The sequence below is a fragment of the Exophiala xenobiotica genome (assembly GCF_000835505.1).
Source record: "Exophiala xenobiotica strain CBS 118157 unplaced genomic scaffold supercont1.1, whole genome shotgun sequence".
NCBI classification, from domain to species: Eukaryota; Fungi; Ascomycota; class Eurotiomycetes; order Chaetothyriales; family Herpotrichiellaceae; genus Exophiala; species Exophiala xenobiotica.
The window spans coordinates 4985850-5002264 of record NW_013562494.1 but is presented as its reverse complement, the minus strand read 5'-3'; the positions used below and the strand labels follow the sequence as shown (position 1 = coordinate 5002264).

The window sequence follows — 16415 nt, the reverse complement described above, 5'->3', positions numbered from 1 at the left end:
ACCAGTCCGAGCTGATCTGAAGACCCCATGAACTAATTGCATCCACACAAACCCCTGGAGCACGGACAAGTCCACTCATCCACTCCTACCTAATGCTGCAACAAATCGCTTGTACTTTTGTGCATCCCATCATGAGGTGCATTTATGTTGGCCCTCTAGACCTCAAGACAAATATTCTTGCAATGCGAAACGTCGTCAAGACGAACTCTCAATCTTTGTTCCTCAAAGCCTCGATCCTAGCAATCAAACTTTTGGTCCTCTTCTGGAGTTTTCCCCCAACATGGTTGTCGCATATTATACTTTTCCACGAACCAATGTTTTGCTCGGTAACCAGCTTTGAAGTTTTCGTTATGAAATCCTTCTCCTCGCCAAGCTTGGTTGCGATGTTCCGATGCTCGTGGCCTAGACGCTGGTTCCAGCTGTCCGTCAAAGTCTGAACAATCTGATCGCCTCCTCGGAAATATTCATCCACCTTGGTGTTGACAGCATCTTCTTCTTGTCCGAAACGAAAGAGCACATCCTGTTCTGATCAGTAGCTCCCCAGCCTGTATCTGACGTATAAACTTACAGTAGTAATCTTGGTGATTGCGTCCAGCAAGCCATGTTGAGTGTCTCTGACCTGTACATCCCGCAGTATCTGTTGGTCAGCTCTATGTGCGAAGCGTGAACCACCCGAGGGTGACATGGCCGAAGACATGCCGTCAGTCGATACCGATCGGTGGCGGCTGACACCACGAGGCCATATTCTTGCCGGGTGACCTAAGGTTGACTCGTCCTCGTTCACAAGTGTCAAACTCCCGTCCCCTGGTCTGTGAAACGCGGCCTTAGGCTCAGATACCACGGTTTGTTCATCAACGGCGGCATCAGCCAATGATGCATGCACACCCAAGCGAGTGCAGAAAGACATTGGTGTACCGGGGGGAGCCACGACTTCAGATATCGAAACTTTTCTTGCTGGTGGCTTGGTCTTTTTGATGCGGACGGGCACGTTCAGCGAGGGATATGGTGCCTTATTGCGAGGGCTTTGCACGGCTGGTGATAATCTATGTGGCACAATCACTGGGTTGCTTCGTCGTCTGGGAGTGCGTGGCGAGGCAGGTGCGATAGTGGTGTTAGAGGTAGGTGCGTGGTCAGGCCGTGTCGTAGACTTGGAAGGAGCACTACGAGGCGGAGGTGGAGGGCACATGCCCTTGAGTGGTTCGCGCATCACTATGGGGTTGCTCTTTGGCTGTGGCTCCCAGCCATGTGCTCTTGAGCTGGTCGTTGTGGTCGCAGGCACGGGTTTCTGATTGCTACCGCTGGCTCCATCCCTGATTGCAGACTCTTCAACGTCTGGTCGCGCTTCGCGAATCCTGGCATCACGGACATTCGTTCGCTCCTGTGCCGGATGCAAGCTTGAGCGCATCTTGCTTGTGTTGATAGCTTTCTCGGCCTGGGGGTATTCGGCATCCAGGATGGCGGCAACTCCGATAGATTGCCGTTTATGGGCTTGAGCAATGACGGCCGGTTGGTGCTTTGGACGTCCTCGTGGTATCTCATCTTCCAGAAGAGGTGTCTGCGGCCTCGGCTGCATGTCTCGAGACTTGGAATTGTCCTGAGGTTCAGAGAAATGCAAGTTAGCAGAATTCTCCACATCGTCGTCTGAAGCCGGATCAGACGCGACGTATTCGGAACGCTCCTGCTCAAAGACGTTCTCAGATGAGGCTGTCGAAGATCTTCGACTCTCATTTGCGTCGGGGTCTGGTGTATCGTTAAGTAGGGTTTCTGCTTCATTGTGGACTTGTAGAGCCGGGGGCAGGGCGTGGTCCCGGGCTTGGTCTTCATCTATAGGCATGTCATCATTTGGCGCCACTGCTACCTGTGCACTGATCTCGGCATTGGCTTCAGGCATCGACTCGTCGTGGATTGCGCGAGCAGTACCAACAGGATCATTTTGAGGTCGAACCTTATGCGCAACGAGTTTACCGGCAACCTCAGAGATGGTATCAGCATTGAACTTGGGCTTAGCGTCGTCCACGCGGCGTTTGATAGCACGGTTATCGGCTTTGCTCGGAGCCAAAAGTTCCTTCATGGCAACAACATCTCCGTCGCCAATGCCGATTCCCAGATCCGGCTCATCGTGGACATCACACATGGAGGTGTCGTCCTTTTCCAGAACAGCGGCGTCAGGATTACGCTCAGCATGTCGTTGAGACTTGTCCGACACAGATGGGTTAGAGCCGAGCACGTCGGTGACCTCCGAAATGGCTTCTGGCTCTCTAGTCTCATGCTGAGTTTCTTGTTCTCTTGGTTTAATGTTCTCGCAACGTCTTCTTCCACTCGTCTGGGCTTCGCTGTCGTCCTCAGCGCAGCCTTGCTCCATTGGTGGTCGTTTCTGAACTGGAACAGGCGTGATTGGATTTGTTGGTAGTTGGCTTTGAGTGGTCCTCTTCGCTGACGAGCCGAGTGGCACAGCTTGATTCTTGGGACCTCGAGGCCCAAATCCCACAATGGAAGTCCTTCGGAGCAGGTTTTCACTCACGGGAGGAATGGGACTTTCACTGACAGGCTGAATTGTGCGTTGTGGAGTAGCATTATGAGTGCCCTTGGTGCCAGCAAGGTGCTGTCTGGATGGTCCGGCGTCTTCGCGGGCCACCTTCGTAGGGACCAACTTCTTGAGGTTGGAGTCGAAACTCAGTTCGGAGCCATGCCGTGCGGCTTCCATCTCCTCGTTACTGACAGGGTACGAATCTTCGGCGTGACCCTCATCGTCGTCTCTGGTGAACTTCTTGTTTGCTTGGCTAACTTTGTCATCACCTTCTGCGCCGCCATCCGCGTCGCTGTCCGAATCATTGACATATGTCGACGACTTGACGGTACGCCTGGCTCGTGTCGACGCCGCCGTCTTCTGTCCTTCCTTGACGGGTGATGGTGCCGCCTTCTGCTTTCCTTTGCCCTTTTGTGATCTCGCTTTTTGACTATCCGCGTCCTTCTTGAATGTATTTTTCGTCACCTTATTTTCGGTGTTTCCTTGCGTCCTAACAGGCTGCTTTGAGTTTTTGGTTTTGGCCTTCTTCTTTGGGTGATCGCTTTCCTCTCCTACGTACGGCAAATCGAACTCGCTTGTCATTGAGTCTGGTTCGGCTCGCAATTGAGATTGTTCCCCATCGGTGGACTGCTTGAGGGATCTCTTCTTGAGTCCCGGTTTGGCAGGCGCAGGTGGAGGGGATTGGCCCATCTGGGACTCGGCCTGAGGATCCATCGTTGTAGGAGTATGAATGGTGTCTTTAGCGATTTTCTTTCGTTTGTCTTGTGTGATAACGCCTCTAACCCTTTGGGCTGTCTTTGAAGAGGCAGGAGTGGGCTGGCCATCCGAGGACACCGAGGCGGACTCAGAAGGCCTCGATCGTGACTTTTTGACGTTTGCTTGTTCGTTGGTTTCTGTCGGGCCTGCGCTTGCAGCAGCTTGTTTCTGGTGGCGATTTCTGTGTGCAGGTAGCTCTGAGGCTGGCTTTTGGTGAGATGCTCTTTCCTTGGTCTTAATTTTTTCGCTCGTTCCCGCTATCTGACCAGCCGCTGAATCTGCACCTCTCGCCCCAGGCTTGGACTCTGGAGGATTCGAAGCAACATTTGTTGTGTGCGCGACGTCTTTTGCCGACCCGGCGTTACGCGGTGTGTCCCGATGCGCATTGGTCCTCTTCTTGTTCTGAGATGGTACGGAAACCTCCGTATGCTCGCTCTGGTGTGCTTGGCTCGCTTTCTTTTGTAGATTTCGCTGGGAAAGATTCTCAAGAGGAGAAGAGATTTCAACGCCAGAAGGGTCCGCCACGCTAGCAGGAGTCCTCGTGCCCTGGTCGAACGGTTGGTCACCTTCAGAGTCGATAAACATGTTGAAGTCCACGAAAGCTAGCGAACACTTCTGCGACGCTCGAGTCGAGCCTTGTTCGGTCGTGGTAGCAGTTACCAAATCATCTCCTGGAGCAGTATTTTGTTCCTCTCTCACCTTTTGAACCAGGGAATCTGCAGACTCAACATCGTCCAGAGTGATTGTGATGCTGTCAATCGCGCTTTTTTTTCCATCTTTAATCCAGAAGCCTGTGTTGTTGGGATATGCAATCTCGACTGCACTGGAACTATTCGACTTGGACGTCGTGCTACTGATAGACAGATCGCTCGTGACGGGGATGGAGAAAAGGGTCAGCAAGTCGGGTGCATCTGGTAGAAGGAAGGTGATCTGATGGGAAGCTGCGGCGATGGAAACGAGTCCATCGCGGATAACGTAAGATGCGCCCTCTCCATATTCCAGGCGCCGGACTCTGTAGATGCGGTCGGTCCTGCTGTTGTTACTCGAGCACAGATGGACGCGGATACCAACATACCGTTCGGCAAAGGCACGTCGAAGGTCAAAGTCGCTTAGAAATTCAACCACCCGACCTAGCCATTCTGCTTCTGCGTTCTCAGAGATGGGAATGTCGTCAACAATCCTGAGTGGGCCTGGAGAACTCTTCAAGACAGCTCGGTCCATTCCATTGTACAATAGTCCTCTGACAATATCGGCGACGAGCACGCGAAGTAGGTAGCTTTCATGTGCTTCGAGGAAAGGGGTCAACATGCAGCTATATAGGTCAGAGGAGGATACCTGGTAGACTGGGGGATACTTACCAGTCCTGCATTTGCGCAAGGCTATTCCTTGCGACAGAGCTGTCGTGAAGAACAACGGAAAGCAATTGAGCCGCCTATTGGATGCCGTTAGCAATACCCTGATCATAATTGACTCCTACCCACTCTCCAACGCAGCTGTGTGTCCTTGCCCTCACTGATAAGGTGGCGCAAAACGCAACCTGCAAGTTTCCTGCAAATGAAGTCCTTTCGATCTCGAACCGCCTCGGGTGTGACTGATGCTGTCTGAACCTGTGTGAGGATCTTTGCGAATGCTGTCTCGTTCTTGTGTTGTCGAATGACGTCCTTTACAAAGCAATGAGTAGGGTGCAAGGCTTGCGGTTGGAGGGTTTTCTGACCACGAAGAGATAGAGAAGCTTCGACTGCACCAAAGAGTAAGGGTATTGAAGAACGATAGAGACAATTCCGCAGAACGACAGTGGAGCAAGACGAAGTACATTCTTCGGCCGGCTATTTTCCAATGCTTTTTGTAGGTCGCGTAGAGGTGAACTGTCATTCGGGAGGAACGTCTGTCGGAACGGCCGAATGATCTCATGTGGAATACTGAGAAATGTCCCAGATCAGTGGCTGATTTTATCTTGCACATAGGTGGTGAAGGCTGCACTCACCTCACTACTCCCTCCTGGCGGAAGCTCTTTTCGAGATATTTGACGAGTGCTGAAAATGACGCACGAAATGAGGGCTGTTCATTTTCATTGTCCACGCGAGGCGAAGGCGACATGTTGTCAGGAGTGGCCTCATCTGACGGTCCGAGTCGATGTGACTAGTTCGTTGTTCTTGACATGAAGAAACTGGGAAGATTGTGTGGTGTGGAAGGGGCAGGCCAGTGAACACTATGCGCGTCAACAAGAGCCAAGAGTCCAGCGTGCTCAAGATGAATGTTAGCTTGAGAGGAGCCCGGCTCAACAGAAGAAGATCCTGGAATTGAAATGAGAAGATTAGGACAAATCCAATTCAGAAAATCTTCGCGTAGTTTCCACCATCTCGTCAGACTATCCGTTCAACTACTTCCACCGACCCGTACTGAGGTTGTTTCACCGACTCAATCAATGGCTCTTTTTCACGAAAAATATCACTGGGGTCGTGGTCTTCATCGTCTTCTTCATCCCCAATGGTTCGTTCTCCGTCTCCAAAAGCCGGCTTGAAAAAGTCATCATAACTTGTCCATACTGCCGTAAATATTGCCCGAATAAGTGTGGCGAGCCATTTCGGATACGTGCCGTCCGGGCGCAGGAATATCCCGGCACCACTGAATATAAAGAGAAAGAACGGAGACCAGACAGTCAGGAATATGAATAAGCCCAGCTGCTGTTTCGTGGTGGTGGGATGATATGTCCGAATCTGGTGGAGAAACGCCTGATACTCGAGCGGTAGACCATGCTCGGACGCCCCGTCGGTGATCAACTTGAGATATCTGGGACTGGGCTGGGCGTATGACGGATCTGGTCTTGCGGCGTTTGTTGGGGCAAAAAGTGTATGCGCTTTGAACGTTTCGCCTGCAGGCTTCCAAGGGACATCCTCGGTCGGCTCGCCGTTGAGAGCATAGCAGTCGACCAGCACATCTTGATAGCCCGAGCCACCTCCTTCGGTAGCAATAATATGAGCAAAGTCTTCCGCTGTTACCTCATACACAACGCCAACAAGTCCCTTCTTCCAACGATCTTTATGGTAGTCTTGATTTCTCCAATCTTCATGGGATTGCTCGATCGCAGATGCGTCTCTTAGGCGAACATTCCCAAAACAAGGTTCTGAGTAGGGTACTCCAGGCAGATCAAACGTCAGGGATAGGCTGGGTACGACGACATTGACCTGCGACAGCGGCTTGATGTTCCTCTTGCCTCGGAATGTCTCTGCACTAAGATTGGAGCCATATCCCAGATACAGTACTGAGGGCGCACCCGGCTTGCTGAGTGCCTTGGCAGGGGATAGAGGGGATTCGAGGGAAGTATCGTTAAGTGACTGTTGTTGTCTCTCATGAGAAGTAACTGGTATTGGATCTGTATAGCGGGGTCGCGAACGGGGAAGTAGGTTAAAAGAGTCATACCATTGTCTTAAGCAAGACAGATCCGAGGCGGGCTGCTCCATTGTATATGTTCGAATGGCCTGCGAGAAGAGGCGAAGGCGTGATACCTGGGGACGATTGCGATTGTTTGTATTTTTAAGCAGATTGGGTACAACATCCGGGTGCCCGGACCAAATTTAGACCGAGTCATTGGAGCATATTTTGGATGCGCTTTTGGGTCGTCATGGTAGCCCGATGGAATGCAGCCCACGACGTATCCTACGAATCTCATATTATTGGTGTAGAGAGCATGCCACGATCAGTCATCAACATATGTATTGTATACAACAACGGGATTCCCTGGGGTGCCTAACTCAAACATCAATGAAGCGCTCCTGGACTCGTATTGTCCAGCGTATCCTAGCTCAAACCAGCCTGCTTGGACTACGAAGTAGCCATCATCTTCTTGATTTCTGCAATAGCTTTTGCCGGATTCAAACCCTTCGGGCACGTCCTTGAGCAATTCAAAATAGTGTGACACCTGTACAAGCTCATGCTGTTGTCCAAAGCTTCCTTTCGTTCCGCCGTTCGCTGATCACGGGAATCGGCGAGCCATCGGTATGATTGCAGAAGGATGGCAGGTCCAAGGTATTGATCGCTGTTCCACCAGTATGATGGGCACGAAGTGGAGCAGCATGCGCAGAGAATGCATTCGTAAAGACCGTCCAATTTCTTTCTGTCTTCTCGCGATTGTCTGTATTCCTTGCCCTAAGATCCATTAGCTAAATCTCCATAGAACGAGTGTCTTAGCACGTACATCTGATGTCTTTGTGTCTCTTTGCAAGTAGGGTTTGATAGATTTGTACTGCTTGTAAAACTGGGTCAAGTCCGGCACCAGGTCCTTGACCACGTAGGTGTGAGGCAAGGGATAGATTCTAGACTCCTTTGCTGTGTCGGTAGGGATTCTGCCTATCATGCTTGTCAGCCTGTTGCCCCGTTTCAGCCAAGTTACAAGCTCTTACAAAGACAAGCAAGCGTGTTGACTCCATCGATGTTCATGGCGCAGCTACCGCAGATACCCTCTCGACAGCTCCGTCGGAAGGTAAGCGTCGGATCAACCTCGTTCTTGATTCTGATCAAGGCGTCCAGCATCATCGGCCCTGTTTTGTTCAAATCCAGTGTGTATGTCTGCATCCGAGGCTTTGAGGTTGGTTCGTCTGGGTTCCATCGGTAGATCTGGAAAGTCTTGATCTTTGCATCTTTGCTAGGAGTCGGCTCCTCCACGGTGGTGGTCTGAGAAGCAGACGTAGGGGGTCGGCTGGCAGACGTATCGTAGACTGAGCTCTCGGTAACTGTGGCATAGGATCTCGCAGCAATGGAAGGTCGGAAAGCCGACCGAGAAGGCGCGACCAGGCGCGAAGCTGCGCGAAGAGCGGCCATGGCGAATAGACCCTTGTATTTGATGGCCTCTCTCGAGATTGACAACTGGAAGGAAGGGAGTGGAGAGAAGTGGTGATCGGAGAGCGTGTATTGAAGATGAAGGCGAGCAAGAGCAAGTGGCAATCAGTCAATGACCTCTGCTCAACTTCGGAGCCAATCAACGCAGCCGCAAATAATCCTAGATTGTGCCAAGCCAAAGGCTCTTGAACTCTTCCGATCGACTTCCGAGTCCCGACTGCTTTTCGCACGCTTCACAATGGTGCTATCTGCATCTTGATACTGAAGAAAATGCCATCTATCTACACAAGTATTTACCGCGACCGTCGTGACTTCATTCGCGTCTGACGGCCATGCGAAAATCTTTGTCGTCTAAGAATCAGGTTCTATCACCGATGCCCCTCTTATGAGAACAGCCGTCAATGTGCGCACACAAGGAAGGTGTTTGATGGAGTCTGTGTACCTTGCAGGATACCGGCCTCTCACAACAGAGCTGGAATTGAATCAGACTGTAGAGAGCCTAGAAGGCATGAAGTATCGTGCTGTCGTTTACCAAGCTAATGATAGCTCCCTGGTACTCCGTCGAATTGTTATTTCCGTCGTGCAATTTGACCTCGGCAAGTCAGCAGGTCGCATTGGTTAGACAGTCGCTTCAAGAAATGAGGACTCGAGAGCGAAAACAATCAAATCAATTGATTCTCACAGAATACTCCGTACAGATCATACACTACGCTCGTGAGATTGTCGACTTGTCATCCGGACAAAGGTTCTAATATCCGGGGTATTGAGGAATATCAATAGACACGGTTCCAAGCCACCACAGGGCGATGGCGACGAAACAGTATATATCTGAAGCATGATCGATAGTTTACTCACCTCCAAAGCTGATTGCAAGTTCCATCAGACTCTTTGACTATCAGCACGCAACTTTTGCTATAATAGTACCGCAACCTACCAGAAACCATGTCAGAAGAGTTCGGCAAGCCCGTTTGGTTGATCACAGGATCCAGTTCTGGACTTGGACTCGCGTTGACCCGTTACGTCCTCTCGCAGGGACACAGGGTAATCGGCACTTCTCGAAACCCATCCCGAATACCAGAGCTAGTTTCCGAAGTAGAGAGTCAAGGCGGCAAGTGGTTGGCGCTGGATGCGACACAACCAGAGCATGAGATCAAGAACATTATGCGACAAGCAGAGTCTTTTTTCGAGCACATCGACGTACTGGTTAACAATGCTGGGTTTTGTGTGCTCGGTGCGTTGGAAGATCTCCCCGACGCAGAAGTGGTCTTGCAGATGCAAACAAATTTTCTGGGTCCTCTGAGGATAATGCAAGCAGTCTTACCAGGGATGAGAAAGCGCAGGTCAGGTGTCATCATGAATGTGTCGAGCACCCAGGGTTTGGTCGCCAGTCACGCTTGTGGTGTTTATGCTGCCAGCAAGTTCGCACTGGAAGCGATCTCTGAAGCTTGCAGAGCCGAAGTAGCGGCGTTTGGAATACAAGTGCTCATCATTGAGCCTGGTGCTTTCCGAACCGATTTTGGATCCACTGCTTCAGGGAAGCATATCGAGCCTTCCGAAGAATATGCAGGAGACCACGTCGTGGCTAGAAGGCTGGCTCAAATCGAAAGCCTGCCCCGAGTTGCAAGGGGCGATCCAGACAAGGCTGCAAAGGTCATGTTCGAGGCTGGAACCGGGCAAGGAGAAGCTGGTGAGCTCATCCAGAAGGAAAACATCCTTAGAGTCATCCTTGGCCCGGACAGTTGGAAGGGAATCGATGCAAAGATCAATGAACTGAGGAGAACTGCTGACCTTGTCAAGGATGTTGCTGCGTCCACTGACCTATGAGGCGCGGAATTGCTCGAGCTCGCTTGCAATGTTCCTTACAGAACACATAGTCATCTTCTTCTTACTGCATTTCTGCAATATTGAGACATGTGTTATGGATGGAATCTACTGTGACTGAACATCGGGTCCCGGTCACTCCAAGTCCAATGAGAACTGAATGAACTAGACAGGGGTTAAGAGTAGGCACCCGAAGTCTGCATATGCACTTCCTCGGGTCAGAAAAGTCCTTTTGCCACAAATAAACCTCTGTGGGCTGGAGTGTCAAGGTCGGGCCCGAGGTGTCGACTGAAGTCCGTCAATTGACCAAAGGACCGGAAAGTAACCACTGAAGCGCATTCCCTGGGGTAAATCGGTTTCCCAAAATGATGAATGGATTCACCGCCCTCCGCCATTCCAGTAGAGACCCTTTAAGCGAAACTTGCATTCAGTGCTTCATGTGCCGAACGAACGGAAGAACAAACATAGAAATGTGGGGTTAGTGGTCGGGTTTGTAATGGCCGTCCTGCCTTATGTCCGTAGTACTTGGAAGCCTGTCAGATGAGTCTTCTTGTTATTACTCGAGGGACAGGAGTCACCAGTTACTAGTAACAAGTGACGGGACAGACAGCACTTGAAGGTCGTGTTACTTTGGTCCCTTCGTCAAGTGAGAACGTAGGCAGCGAACAGAGATCCAAGCAGACCTTTCGGGAGTTTTGAAGAGATCTTGGTCAAATGCTGGTGGGCACTGAGTATACAGATTTCTGCGGAGGGAGCACGAAGACTTGTTCTCTCCACCAGCGATAGCAAAGAATCGTACCGTAGTCGTGGATTATTGTGGTGCCGTTGAGATGATTGCTAAGCTTAACTCCAGTTAAACCCGACTAGGGGCTCCTAGGGGCAAAGTTGGTGCATCAAGCTTCTGTCACGCAAGATTTTGCAGAGGGCCGGGCGTTGGGACGCTCGCAAGATGGTCGCTAAGCTGAAAATATGCCCTCATCACCCCTGTTGGGTGCCTGCTCCGGCCAATCGAGGCACCGGCAATGGCAGTCTTCATCCCACTTGTGGGGGGCGTCGTGGAGCCGTGTCAATCGCCTTCGGTGTGCCGCTTTGCCGTAGAACACCATTGTACTTTTTCTATTACGACAGTATCCCGAGGATGTATGCGCCTGATCCCAGCCCAGGCCACTGCCGGCTGCATTCCATTCCGATCGCCTTGCAGTCGAAGACTCATACATATTCCATATCCACCCATCCTCTTCCTCGCCGTTGTCAGTAGTATGGATTCCTCGACCGACACCGCGTTCCCTCATTACCCACCAGCCTCGCAGTAGAACCAGAACTCAAGCTCAATGGCGCGCCGAGACGAGGGCGAAGACCTCAACCGCGCTCTCGCCCAGGACAATGTCGAAGAGCAGGAATTGGAGAAGAAAGATGAGCCCTCCCAGTTTCTGGAGGTCCCGAGCGACCTGAGAAGGATAGGCCGCGGGAAGAGCGAGGATAGTACACGTCTTGAAAAGATCGAGTCCATAGCCACGACAGCCACTGAGGCCAGTGCCGCTGTTCACGTCAAGTCTAGGGAACCAAAGAAAGCACCATGGCATCACAGAATAAACCCATTTCGTGGAACTGCCCCGCCTGTGCCGGAAGAGCGGGCAGTTTGTCGGGAGTACAACGCCAGCTTTCTCAGCATGTTGACTTTCCAATGGATGAATCCCCTCATGACTACGGGGTACAAGCGCCCAATCGAGCTAAACGATATCTGGCTTGTCAATCCTGACCGAAGTTCGGCTACGATGATCGATCTGCTCATGGCCTCCTTCAAAAGGCGGGTTGCTCGAGGGGAGCGGAATCCGTTGTTATGGGCACTTTTCGACACTTTTCGGGGCGAGTTCCTCCTTGGTGGAGTATGTGCCTTGTTTTCGGCATTATTCCAGGTCTTCTCTCCTTTCACAACGCGCTACCTCATCCAATTCGCCTCAGACGCATGGGTCGCTCAAAAAACGGGTCAGCCAGCCCCAAACATTGGCCGTGGTATAGGTCTCGTACTTGGTATCACATTCATGCAGATGTGTCAGTCAATGTCCACCAATCACTTCATCTATCGTGGCATGATGGTTGGAGGAGAGTGCAGGGCTGTTTTGATCAATGCTATCTTCGAAAAGTCTCTGGTCATTTCAGGGCGAGCGAAGGCCGGCGGCAAAGCCTTACAAGATGAGGAGACTTCAAACGGAATCAACACAGCGGAGCGTGAGCAATCCGCGGAGACCGAGAAAACCAAAGATCGCCCACTCCTTGCTCGTGCGCTTTCGAGACGACTACACCCGAAAGGTGGAGCTAAAGTGACTCCGGACAGGACGACCGGTGTCTCTGGAGATGGTACTGGGTGGAACAACGGAAAGATTGTCAACTTGATGAGTGTTGATACCTACCGGGTTGATCAAGCCTCAGGTCTATTCCATATCATGTGGACTGCGCCAATCCAGGTCATTATTGTCCTGGTCGTGCTATGCGTGAACATTGGTTACAGCGCCCTCGCAGGGTATGCCTTGCTTATTATCATGCTGCCTCTCTTGACCAAGGCCATCAAAGCTCTTCTGATGAGACGAAAAAAGATCAACAAAGTGACGGATCAGCGTGTGATGCTCACTCAAGAAATATTGGGCTCTGTGCGATTCGTCAAGTTTTTTGGATGGGAAACGAGCTTCCTCAATCGTCTCAAAGAACTTCGAAAGAGAGAAATTCGTGCCATCCAGATCTTGCTATCGATCCGAAATGCGATCAATGCGGTTGCCATGTCTATGCCGGTCTTCGCATCAATGCTCTCCTTCATCACATATTCGCTCACTGACCATGGCTTGAATCCAGCGCGAGTGTTCTCCTCACTTGCTCTTTTCAATTCACTGCGCATGCCACTCAATTTGCTACCGTTGGTATTAGGTCAAGTGACCGATGCGCAGAACTCTCTTCAACGTATCCAGGAATTTTTGCTTTCCGAAGAACAGACGGATGAGGTGACCTGGGACGAAAACATGGAGAGCGCGATTGAAGTCGACCATGCTTCTTTTACCTGGGAACGCACAGCCACCCAAGATAAGGAACGGACAGGGGCTTTCCAGACTAGAGGCCAACTCATGGCAGCGAAGAAAGCTAAAAAGGAGAGGAAGAAGGCCGAGAAGAAGGCAGCCAAGGTGGCGAAGAAGAACAAGAAGTCGCCCTCTGCTTCTGACGAGGACATTGCTAGCGAGACCACACAAATCGAACCGTTCAAGCTGCATAACTTGGACTTTACCGTTGGCAGAAACGAATTGCTCGCCGTCATCGGAACAGTGGGTTCCGGCAAGACTTCGTTACTCGCTGCACTCGCAGGAGACATGCGGAAGACGGACGGCAAAGTCAAGATGGCCTCGTCGCGAGCCTTTTGTCCACAATACGCCTGGATTCAAAACGCCACACTCAAAGACAACATTCTCTTTGGAAAGCCATACAAGTCCAAGTGGTACCGAGAAGTAATCGACGCCTGTGCTCTAAGGCCTGATCTGGATATTCTTCCGGCCGGTGATCAAACTGAAATTGGTGAGCGTGGTATCACTCTCTCCGGCGGCCAGAAACAGCGGTTGAATATCGCTCGAGCCATATACTTTGACGCCGATATCGTCCTCATGGATGACCCGCTGTCGGCGGTTGATGCTCACGTTGGTCGTCACATCATGGACGAAGCGATCTGTGGTCTCATGAAGGATAAATGTCGGATTCTCGCCACTCATCAACTTCACGTTCTGTCTAGGTGTGATCGTATCATCTGGATGGAGGACGGCCATATCCAGGCTATCGATACTTTTGATAACCTGATGGCCCACAGCGTCGACTTTCAGAAATTGATGGCCACCACAGCCCAAGAAGAGATCCATGCCACAAAACCCGCAGATGAAGACGAGAAGGAGAAGAAGCCCGAAAAGAAGAAAAAGGGCAAAGCTCTGATGCAGGTAGAAGAGAAGGCCGTGAAATCCGTCAGCTGGGGTGTCTGGAAAGCGTACATTAATGCATCGGGATCCCCGATATTGTGGCCGCTGATCGTGATTGCTCTGATCTTGTCTCAAGGGTCTAATATTGTCACCAGCCTTTGGCTTAGTTGGTGGACGAGTGACAAATTTGGGTTTTCTGAAGGAGCGTACATTGGCGTTTACGCTGGGCTCGGTCTTTCTCAGGCACTGCTCCTATTCACCTTCGCAACCATCTTGTCGACCAGTGGCACCAATGCCAGCAAGGTTCTGCTGCAGAAGGCCATGACACGTGTACTGCGTGCTCCCATGTCATTCTTCGATACGACACCGCTAGGGCGCATTACTAATCGATTCTCAAAAGATGTCGACTCCATGGACAACAATCTCACGGACGCCATGAGAATGTATTTCCTGACGCTGGCCATGATCACTTCGGTTTTTGCGCTGATCATTGCCTACTTCCATTATTTCGCGGTCGCCTTGGGACCGTTATTTCTACTATTTTTGTTTGCTTCAAGCTATTACCGGGCATCGGCACGAGAGATCAAAAGACACGAGGCTGTTCTAAGATCTACGGTTTTTGCACGATTTTCCGAGTCTATTTCTGGCGTGGCATCTATCCGGGCATACGGTCTACAAAAGTATTTCACTTCGCGAATTCGCGAAGCGATTGACGACATGGATTCTGCATATTACTTGACATTTGCCAATCAGCGATGGCTCTCTACACGACTGGACGCAATTGGAAATGTGCTTGTTTTTGTGACTGGCATTTTGGTGGTGACTGATCGATTTAACGTTAATCCTAGCATAGCTGGCCTGGTTTTGTCCTACATTTTGGCTATTGTTCAGATGATTCAATTTACAGTGCGACAATTGGCCGAAGTTGAGAACAATATGAATGCTACCGAGCGACTCCATTACTACGGCTCGGAGCTGGAGCAAGAGGCACCATTGAAGCTTCGAGATGTACCAGACTCATGGCCTCAGGCTGGCGCGATTACATTCAACAAAGTCGAAATGAGATATCGGCCAGAACTGCCGCTCGTGTTAAAGGGCTTGGATTTCCATGTCAAAGGCGGAGAAAGAATGGGCATCGTAGGTCGGACCGGTGCAGGCAAGTCATCTATTATGTCTGCCCTGTTTCGGTTGACGGAGCTGTCAAGCGGTCAGGTCAACATTGACGATATTGATATCTCGACTGTTGGCCTGTCCGATCTACGGTCACGACTATCTATCATTCCTCAAGATCCCACCCTTTTCCGAGGCACCATTCGGTCAAATCTAGATCCCTTCAGCGAACATTCCGACCTTGACTTGTGGGCCGCACTGCGCAAGGCTGACCTCGTGGGCGGAGAAATGACGAATGAGAAGGATGGTCGTCCTCACACTGCAGAGACTGCTCTTACATCGAGCTCCAACGTCAATGCTCAAAGCGGCGGACCCAGCCGCATACACCTTGACAGCCAAGTAGAAGAAGAGGGCTTGAACTTTTCTCTTGGCCAGCGACAGTTGATGGCTTTGGCCCGGGCACTTGTTCGAAACTCGAAGATTATTGTCTGTGATGAAGCCACATCCTCAGTTGACTTCGAAACGGACGAAAAGATCCAACGGACAATGAGGACCGGGTTCGCAGGCAAGACCGTACTTTGCATTGCTCACCGACTCAAAACCATCATCAATTACGACCGAATTTGTGTCATGGATCAAGGTCGCATAGCCGAGCTCGACACGCCTATCAATCTATTCGAGGCAAATGGGATTTTCCGGGGCATGTGTGATAAGAGTCGGATCGTGCGGGAGGATTTCTTCCGAGAGTCATAGTTCATCGTTGACAGGTTGAAGGTCCATCACAGTATGCCTCTCCCTCTGAGCATTCATCAGGGTATTCTGCTGCTCTTGGATAAGAAAGCTATAATGATCCAGAGTACTGAATCTGGCTTCGTAAATGATTGGTCAATTCCAACTGTTTGTGTTTGACACACGGCTCTCCAAGGCCCATAATTGGTTTGAGGAGTAGGCAGCTGAACCTGCTGGGGTTGTGCAGGGTATGTTCCCATTCCGGGACAAGTCAGGAACAAAATCAAACGCTCGATCCACAGAGGCAAAACCACCGCTACTGGAAGAAGCTCCCAGCCGGAAACGTTTGCATGCCGTGCAACAGTTCTTGACAGCTCAACTATGGAAGGTTGTGCTGGATCAGTGCCATTCAAGCTCGAATGTGGCTTCATGCGGAAACGATGGAAGCGAAGTAGCAGGACTGTGACTACCTAAAGGTCGTCAGCCATCTCAATTACAGTATTTGCGAGTGGGCTTGGGACGGTCGTCATCCTCGCAAGAGTCAAAGACAGGCGTGTTTAGATCTCCGTAGGCGTGCATTAGCCCGGAAGGGTGCCCCAACCCTTTAACCAGTTCCCTTTTAGCGGCCCCAGGCCAGCACCGGTGATGGGCGCGTCCGTCGATGATCACGTTGACATTTCAACAACCCCGGT

At 51.1% G+C, this 16415-nt stretch overlaps 5 protein-coding genes across 5 annotated transcripts; 2 read left to right on the top strand and 3 right to left on the bottom strand.

Moving 5' to 3' along the window:
• Positions 1-208: 208 nt before the first annotated feature.
• On the bottom strand, positions 209-5380 carry PV05_01959 (uncharacterized protein; the record flags this gene model as incomplete). The annotated part of the gene is made up of 7 exons (XM_013467018.1): positions 209-520; positions 569-4313; positions 4359-4595; positions 4642-4715; positions 4765-4944; positions 4998-5202; positions 5268-5380. 7 exons carry the CDS (start codon positions 5378-5380, stop codon positions 209-211), a joined length of 4866 nt encoding a protein of 1621 aa, XP_013322472.1.
• A 266-nt stretch (positions 5381-5646) lies between these two features.
• On the bottom strand, positions 5647-6744 carry PV05_01958 (uncharacterized protein; the record flags this gene model as incomplete). The annotated part of the gene is made up of 1 exon (XM_013467017.1): positions 5647-6744. One exon carries the CDS (start codon positions 6742-6744, stop codon positions 5647-5649), a length of 1098 nt encoding a protein of 365 aa, XP_013322471.1.
• Positions 6745-6980: 236 nt separating this feature from the next.
• Positions 6981-8220, bottom strand: PV05_01957 (succinate dehydrogenase [ubiquinone] iron-sulfur subunit, mitochondrial). The gene is made up of 3 exons (XM_013467016.1): positions 7684-8220; positions 7479-7630; positions 6981-7429 (listed from the first exon to the last, which is right to left on the bottom strand). The coding sequence occupies exons 1-3, from the start codon at positions 8099-8101 to the stop codon at positions 7106-7108; spliced, it is 894 nt and encodes a 297-aa protein (XP_013322470.1). The 5' UTR covers positions 8102-8220; the 3' UTR covers positions 6981-7105.
• Positions 8221-9061: 841 nt separating this feature from the next.
• Positions 9062-9943, top strand: PV05_01956 (uncharacterized protein; the record flags this gene model as incomplete). The annotated part of the gene is made up of 2 exons (XM_013467015.1): positions 9062-9350; positions 9444-9943. The coding sequence occupies 2 exons, from the start codon at positions 9062-9064 to the stop codon at positions 9941-9943; spliced, it is 789 nt and encodes a 262-aa protein (XP_013322469.1).
• A 1124-nt stretch (positions 9944-11067) lies between these two features.
• PV05_01955 (uncharacterized protein) lies at positions 11068-15906 on the top strand. Its single transcript, XM_013467014.1, has one exon. It carries the CDS (start codon positions 11272-11274, stop codon positions 15745-15747), a length of 4476 nt encoding a protein of 1491 aa, XP_013322468.1. The 5' UTR covers positions 11068-11271; the 3' UTR covers positions 15748-15906.
• Positions 15907-16415: the final 509 nt, after the last annotated feature.

Bases quoted from the DNA above. Each gene is read 5' to 3' on its own strand.
- PV05_01955 (XM_013467014.1), top strand. From the start codon at position 11,272: ATGGCGCGCCGAGACGAGGGCGAAGACCTCAACCGCGCTCTCGCCCAG.
- PV05_01957 (XM_013467016.1), bottom strand. From the start codon at position 8,101: ATGGCCGCTCTTCGCGCAGCTTCGCGCCTGGTCGCGCCTTCTCGGTCG. The intron at 7,631-7,683 runs GTAAGAGCTTGT...CAAGCATGATAG, and splicing joins CAACACGCTTGCTTGTCTTT to GCAGAATCCCTACCGACACA. The intron at 7,430-7,478 runs GTACGTGCTAAG...AATGGATCTTAG, and splicing joins GAGACACAAAGACATCAGAT to GGCAAGGAATACAGACAATC.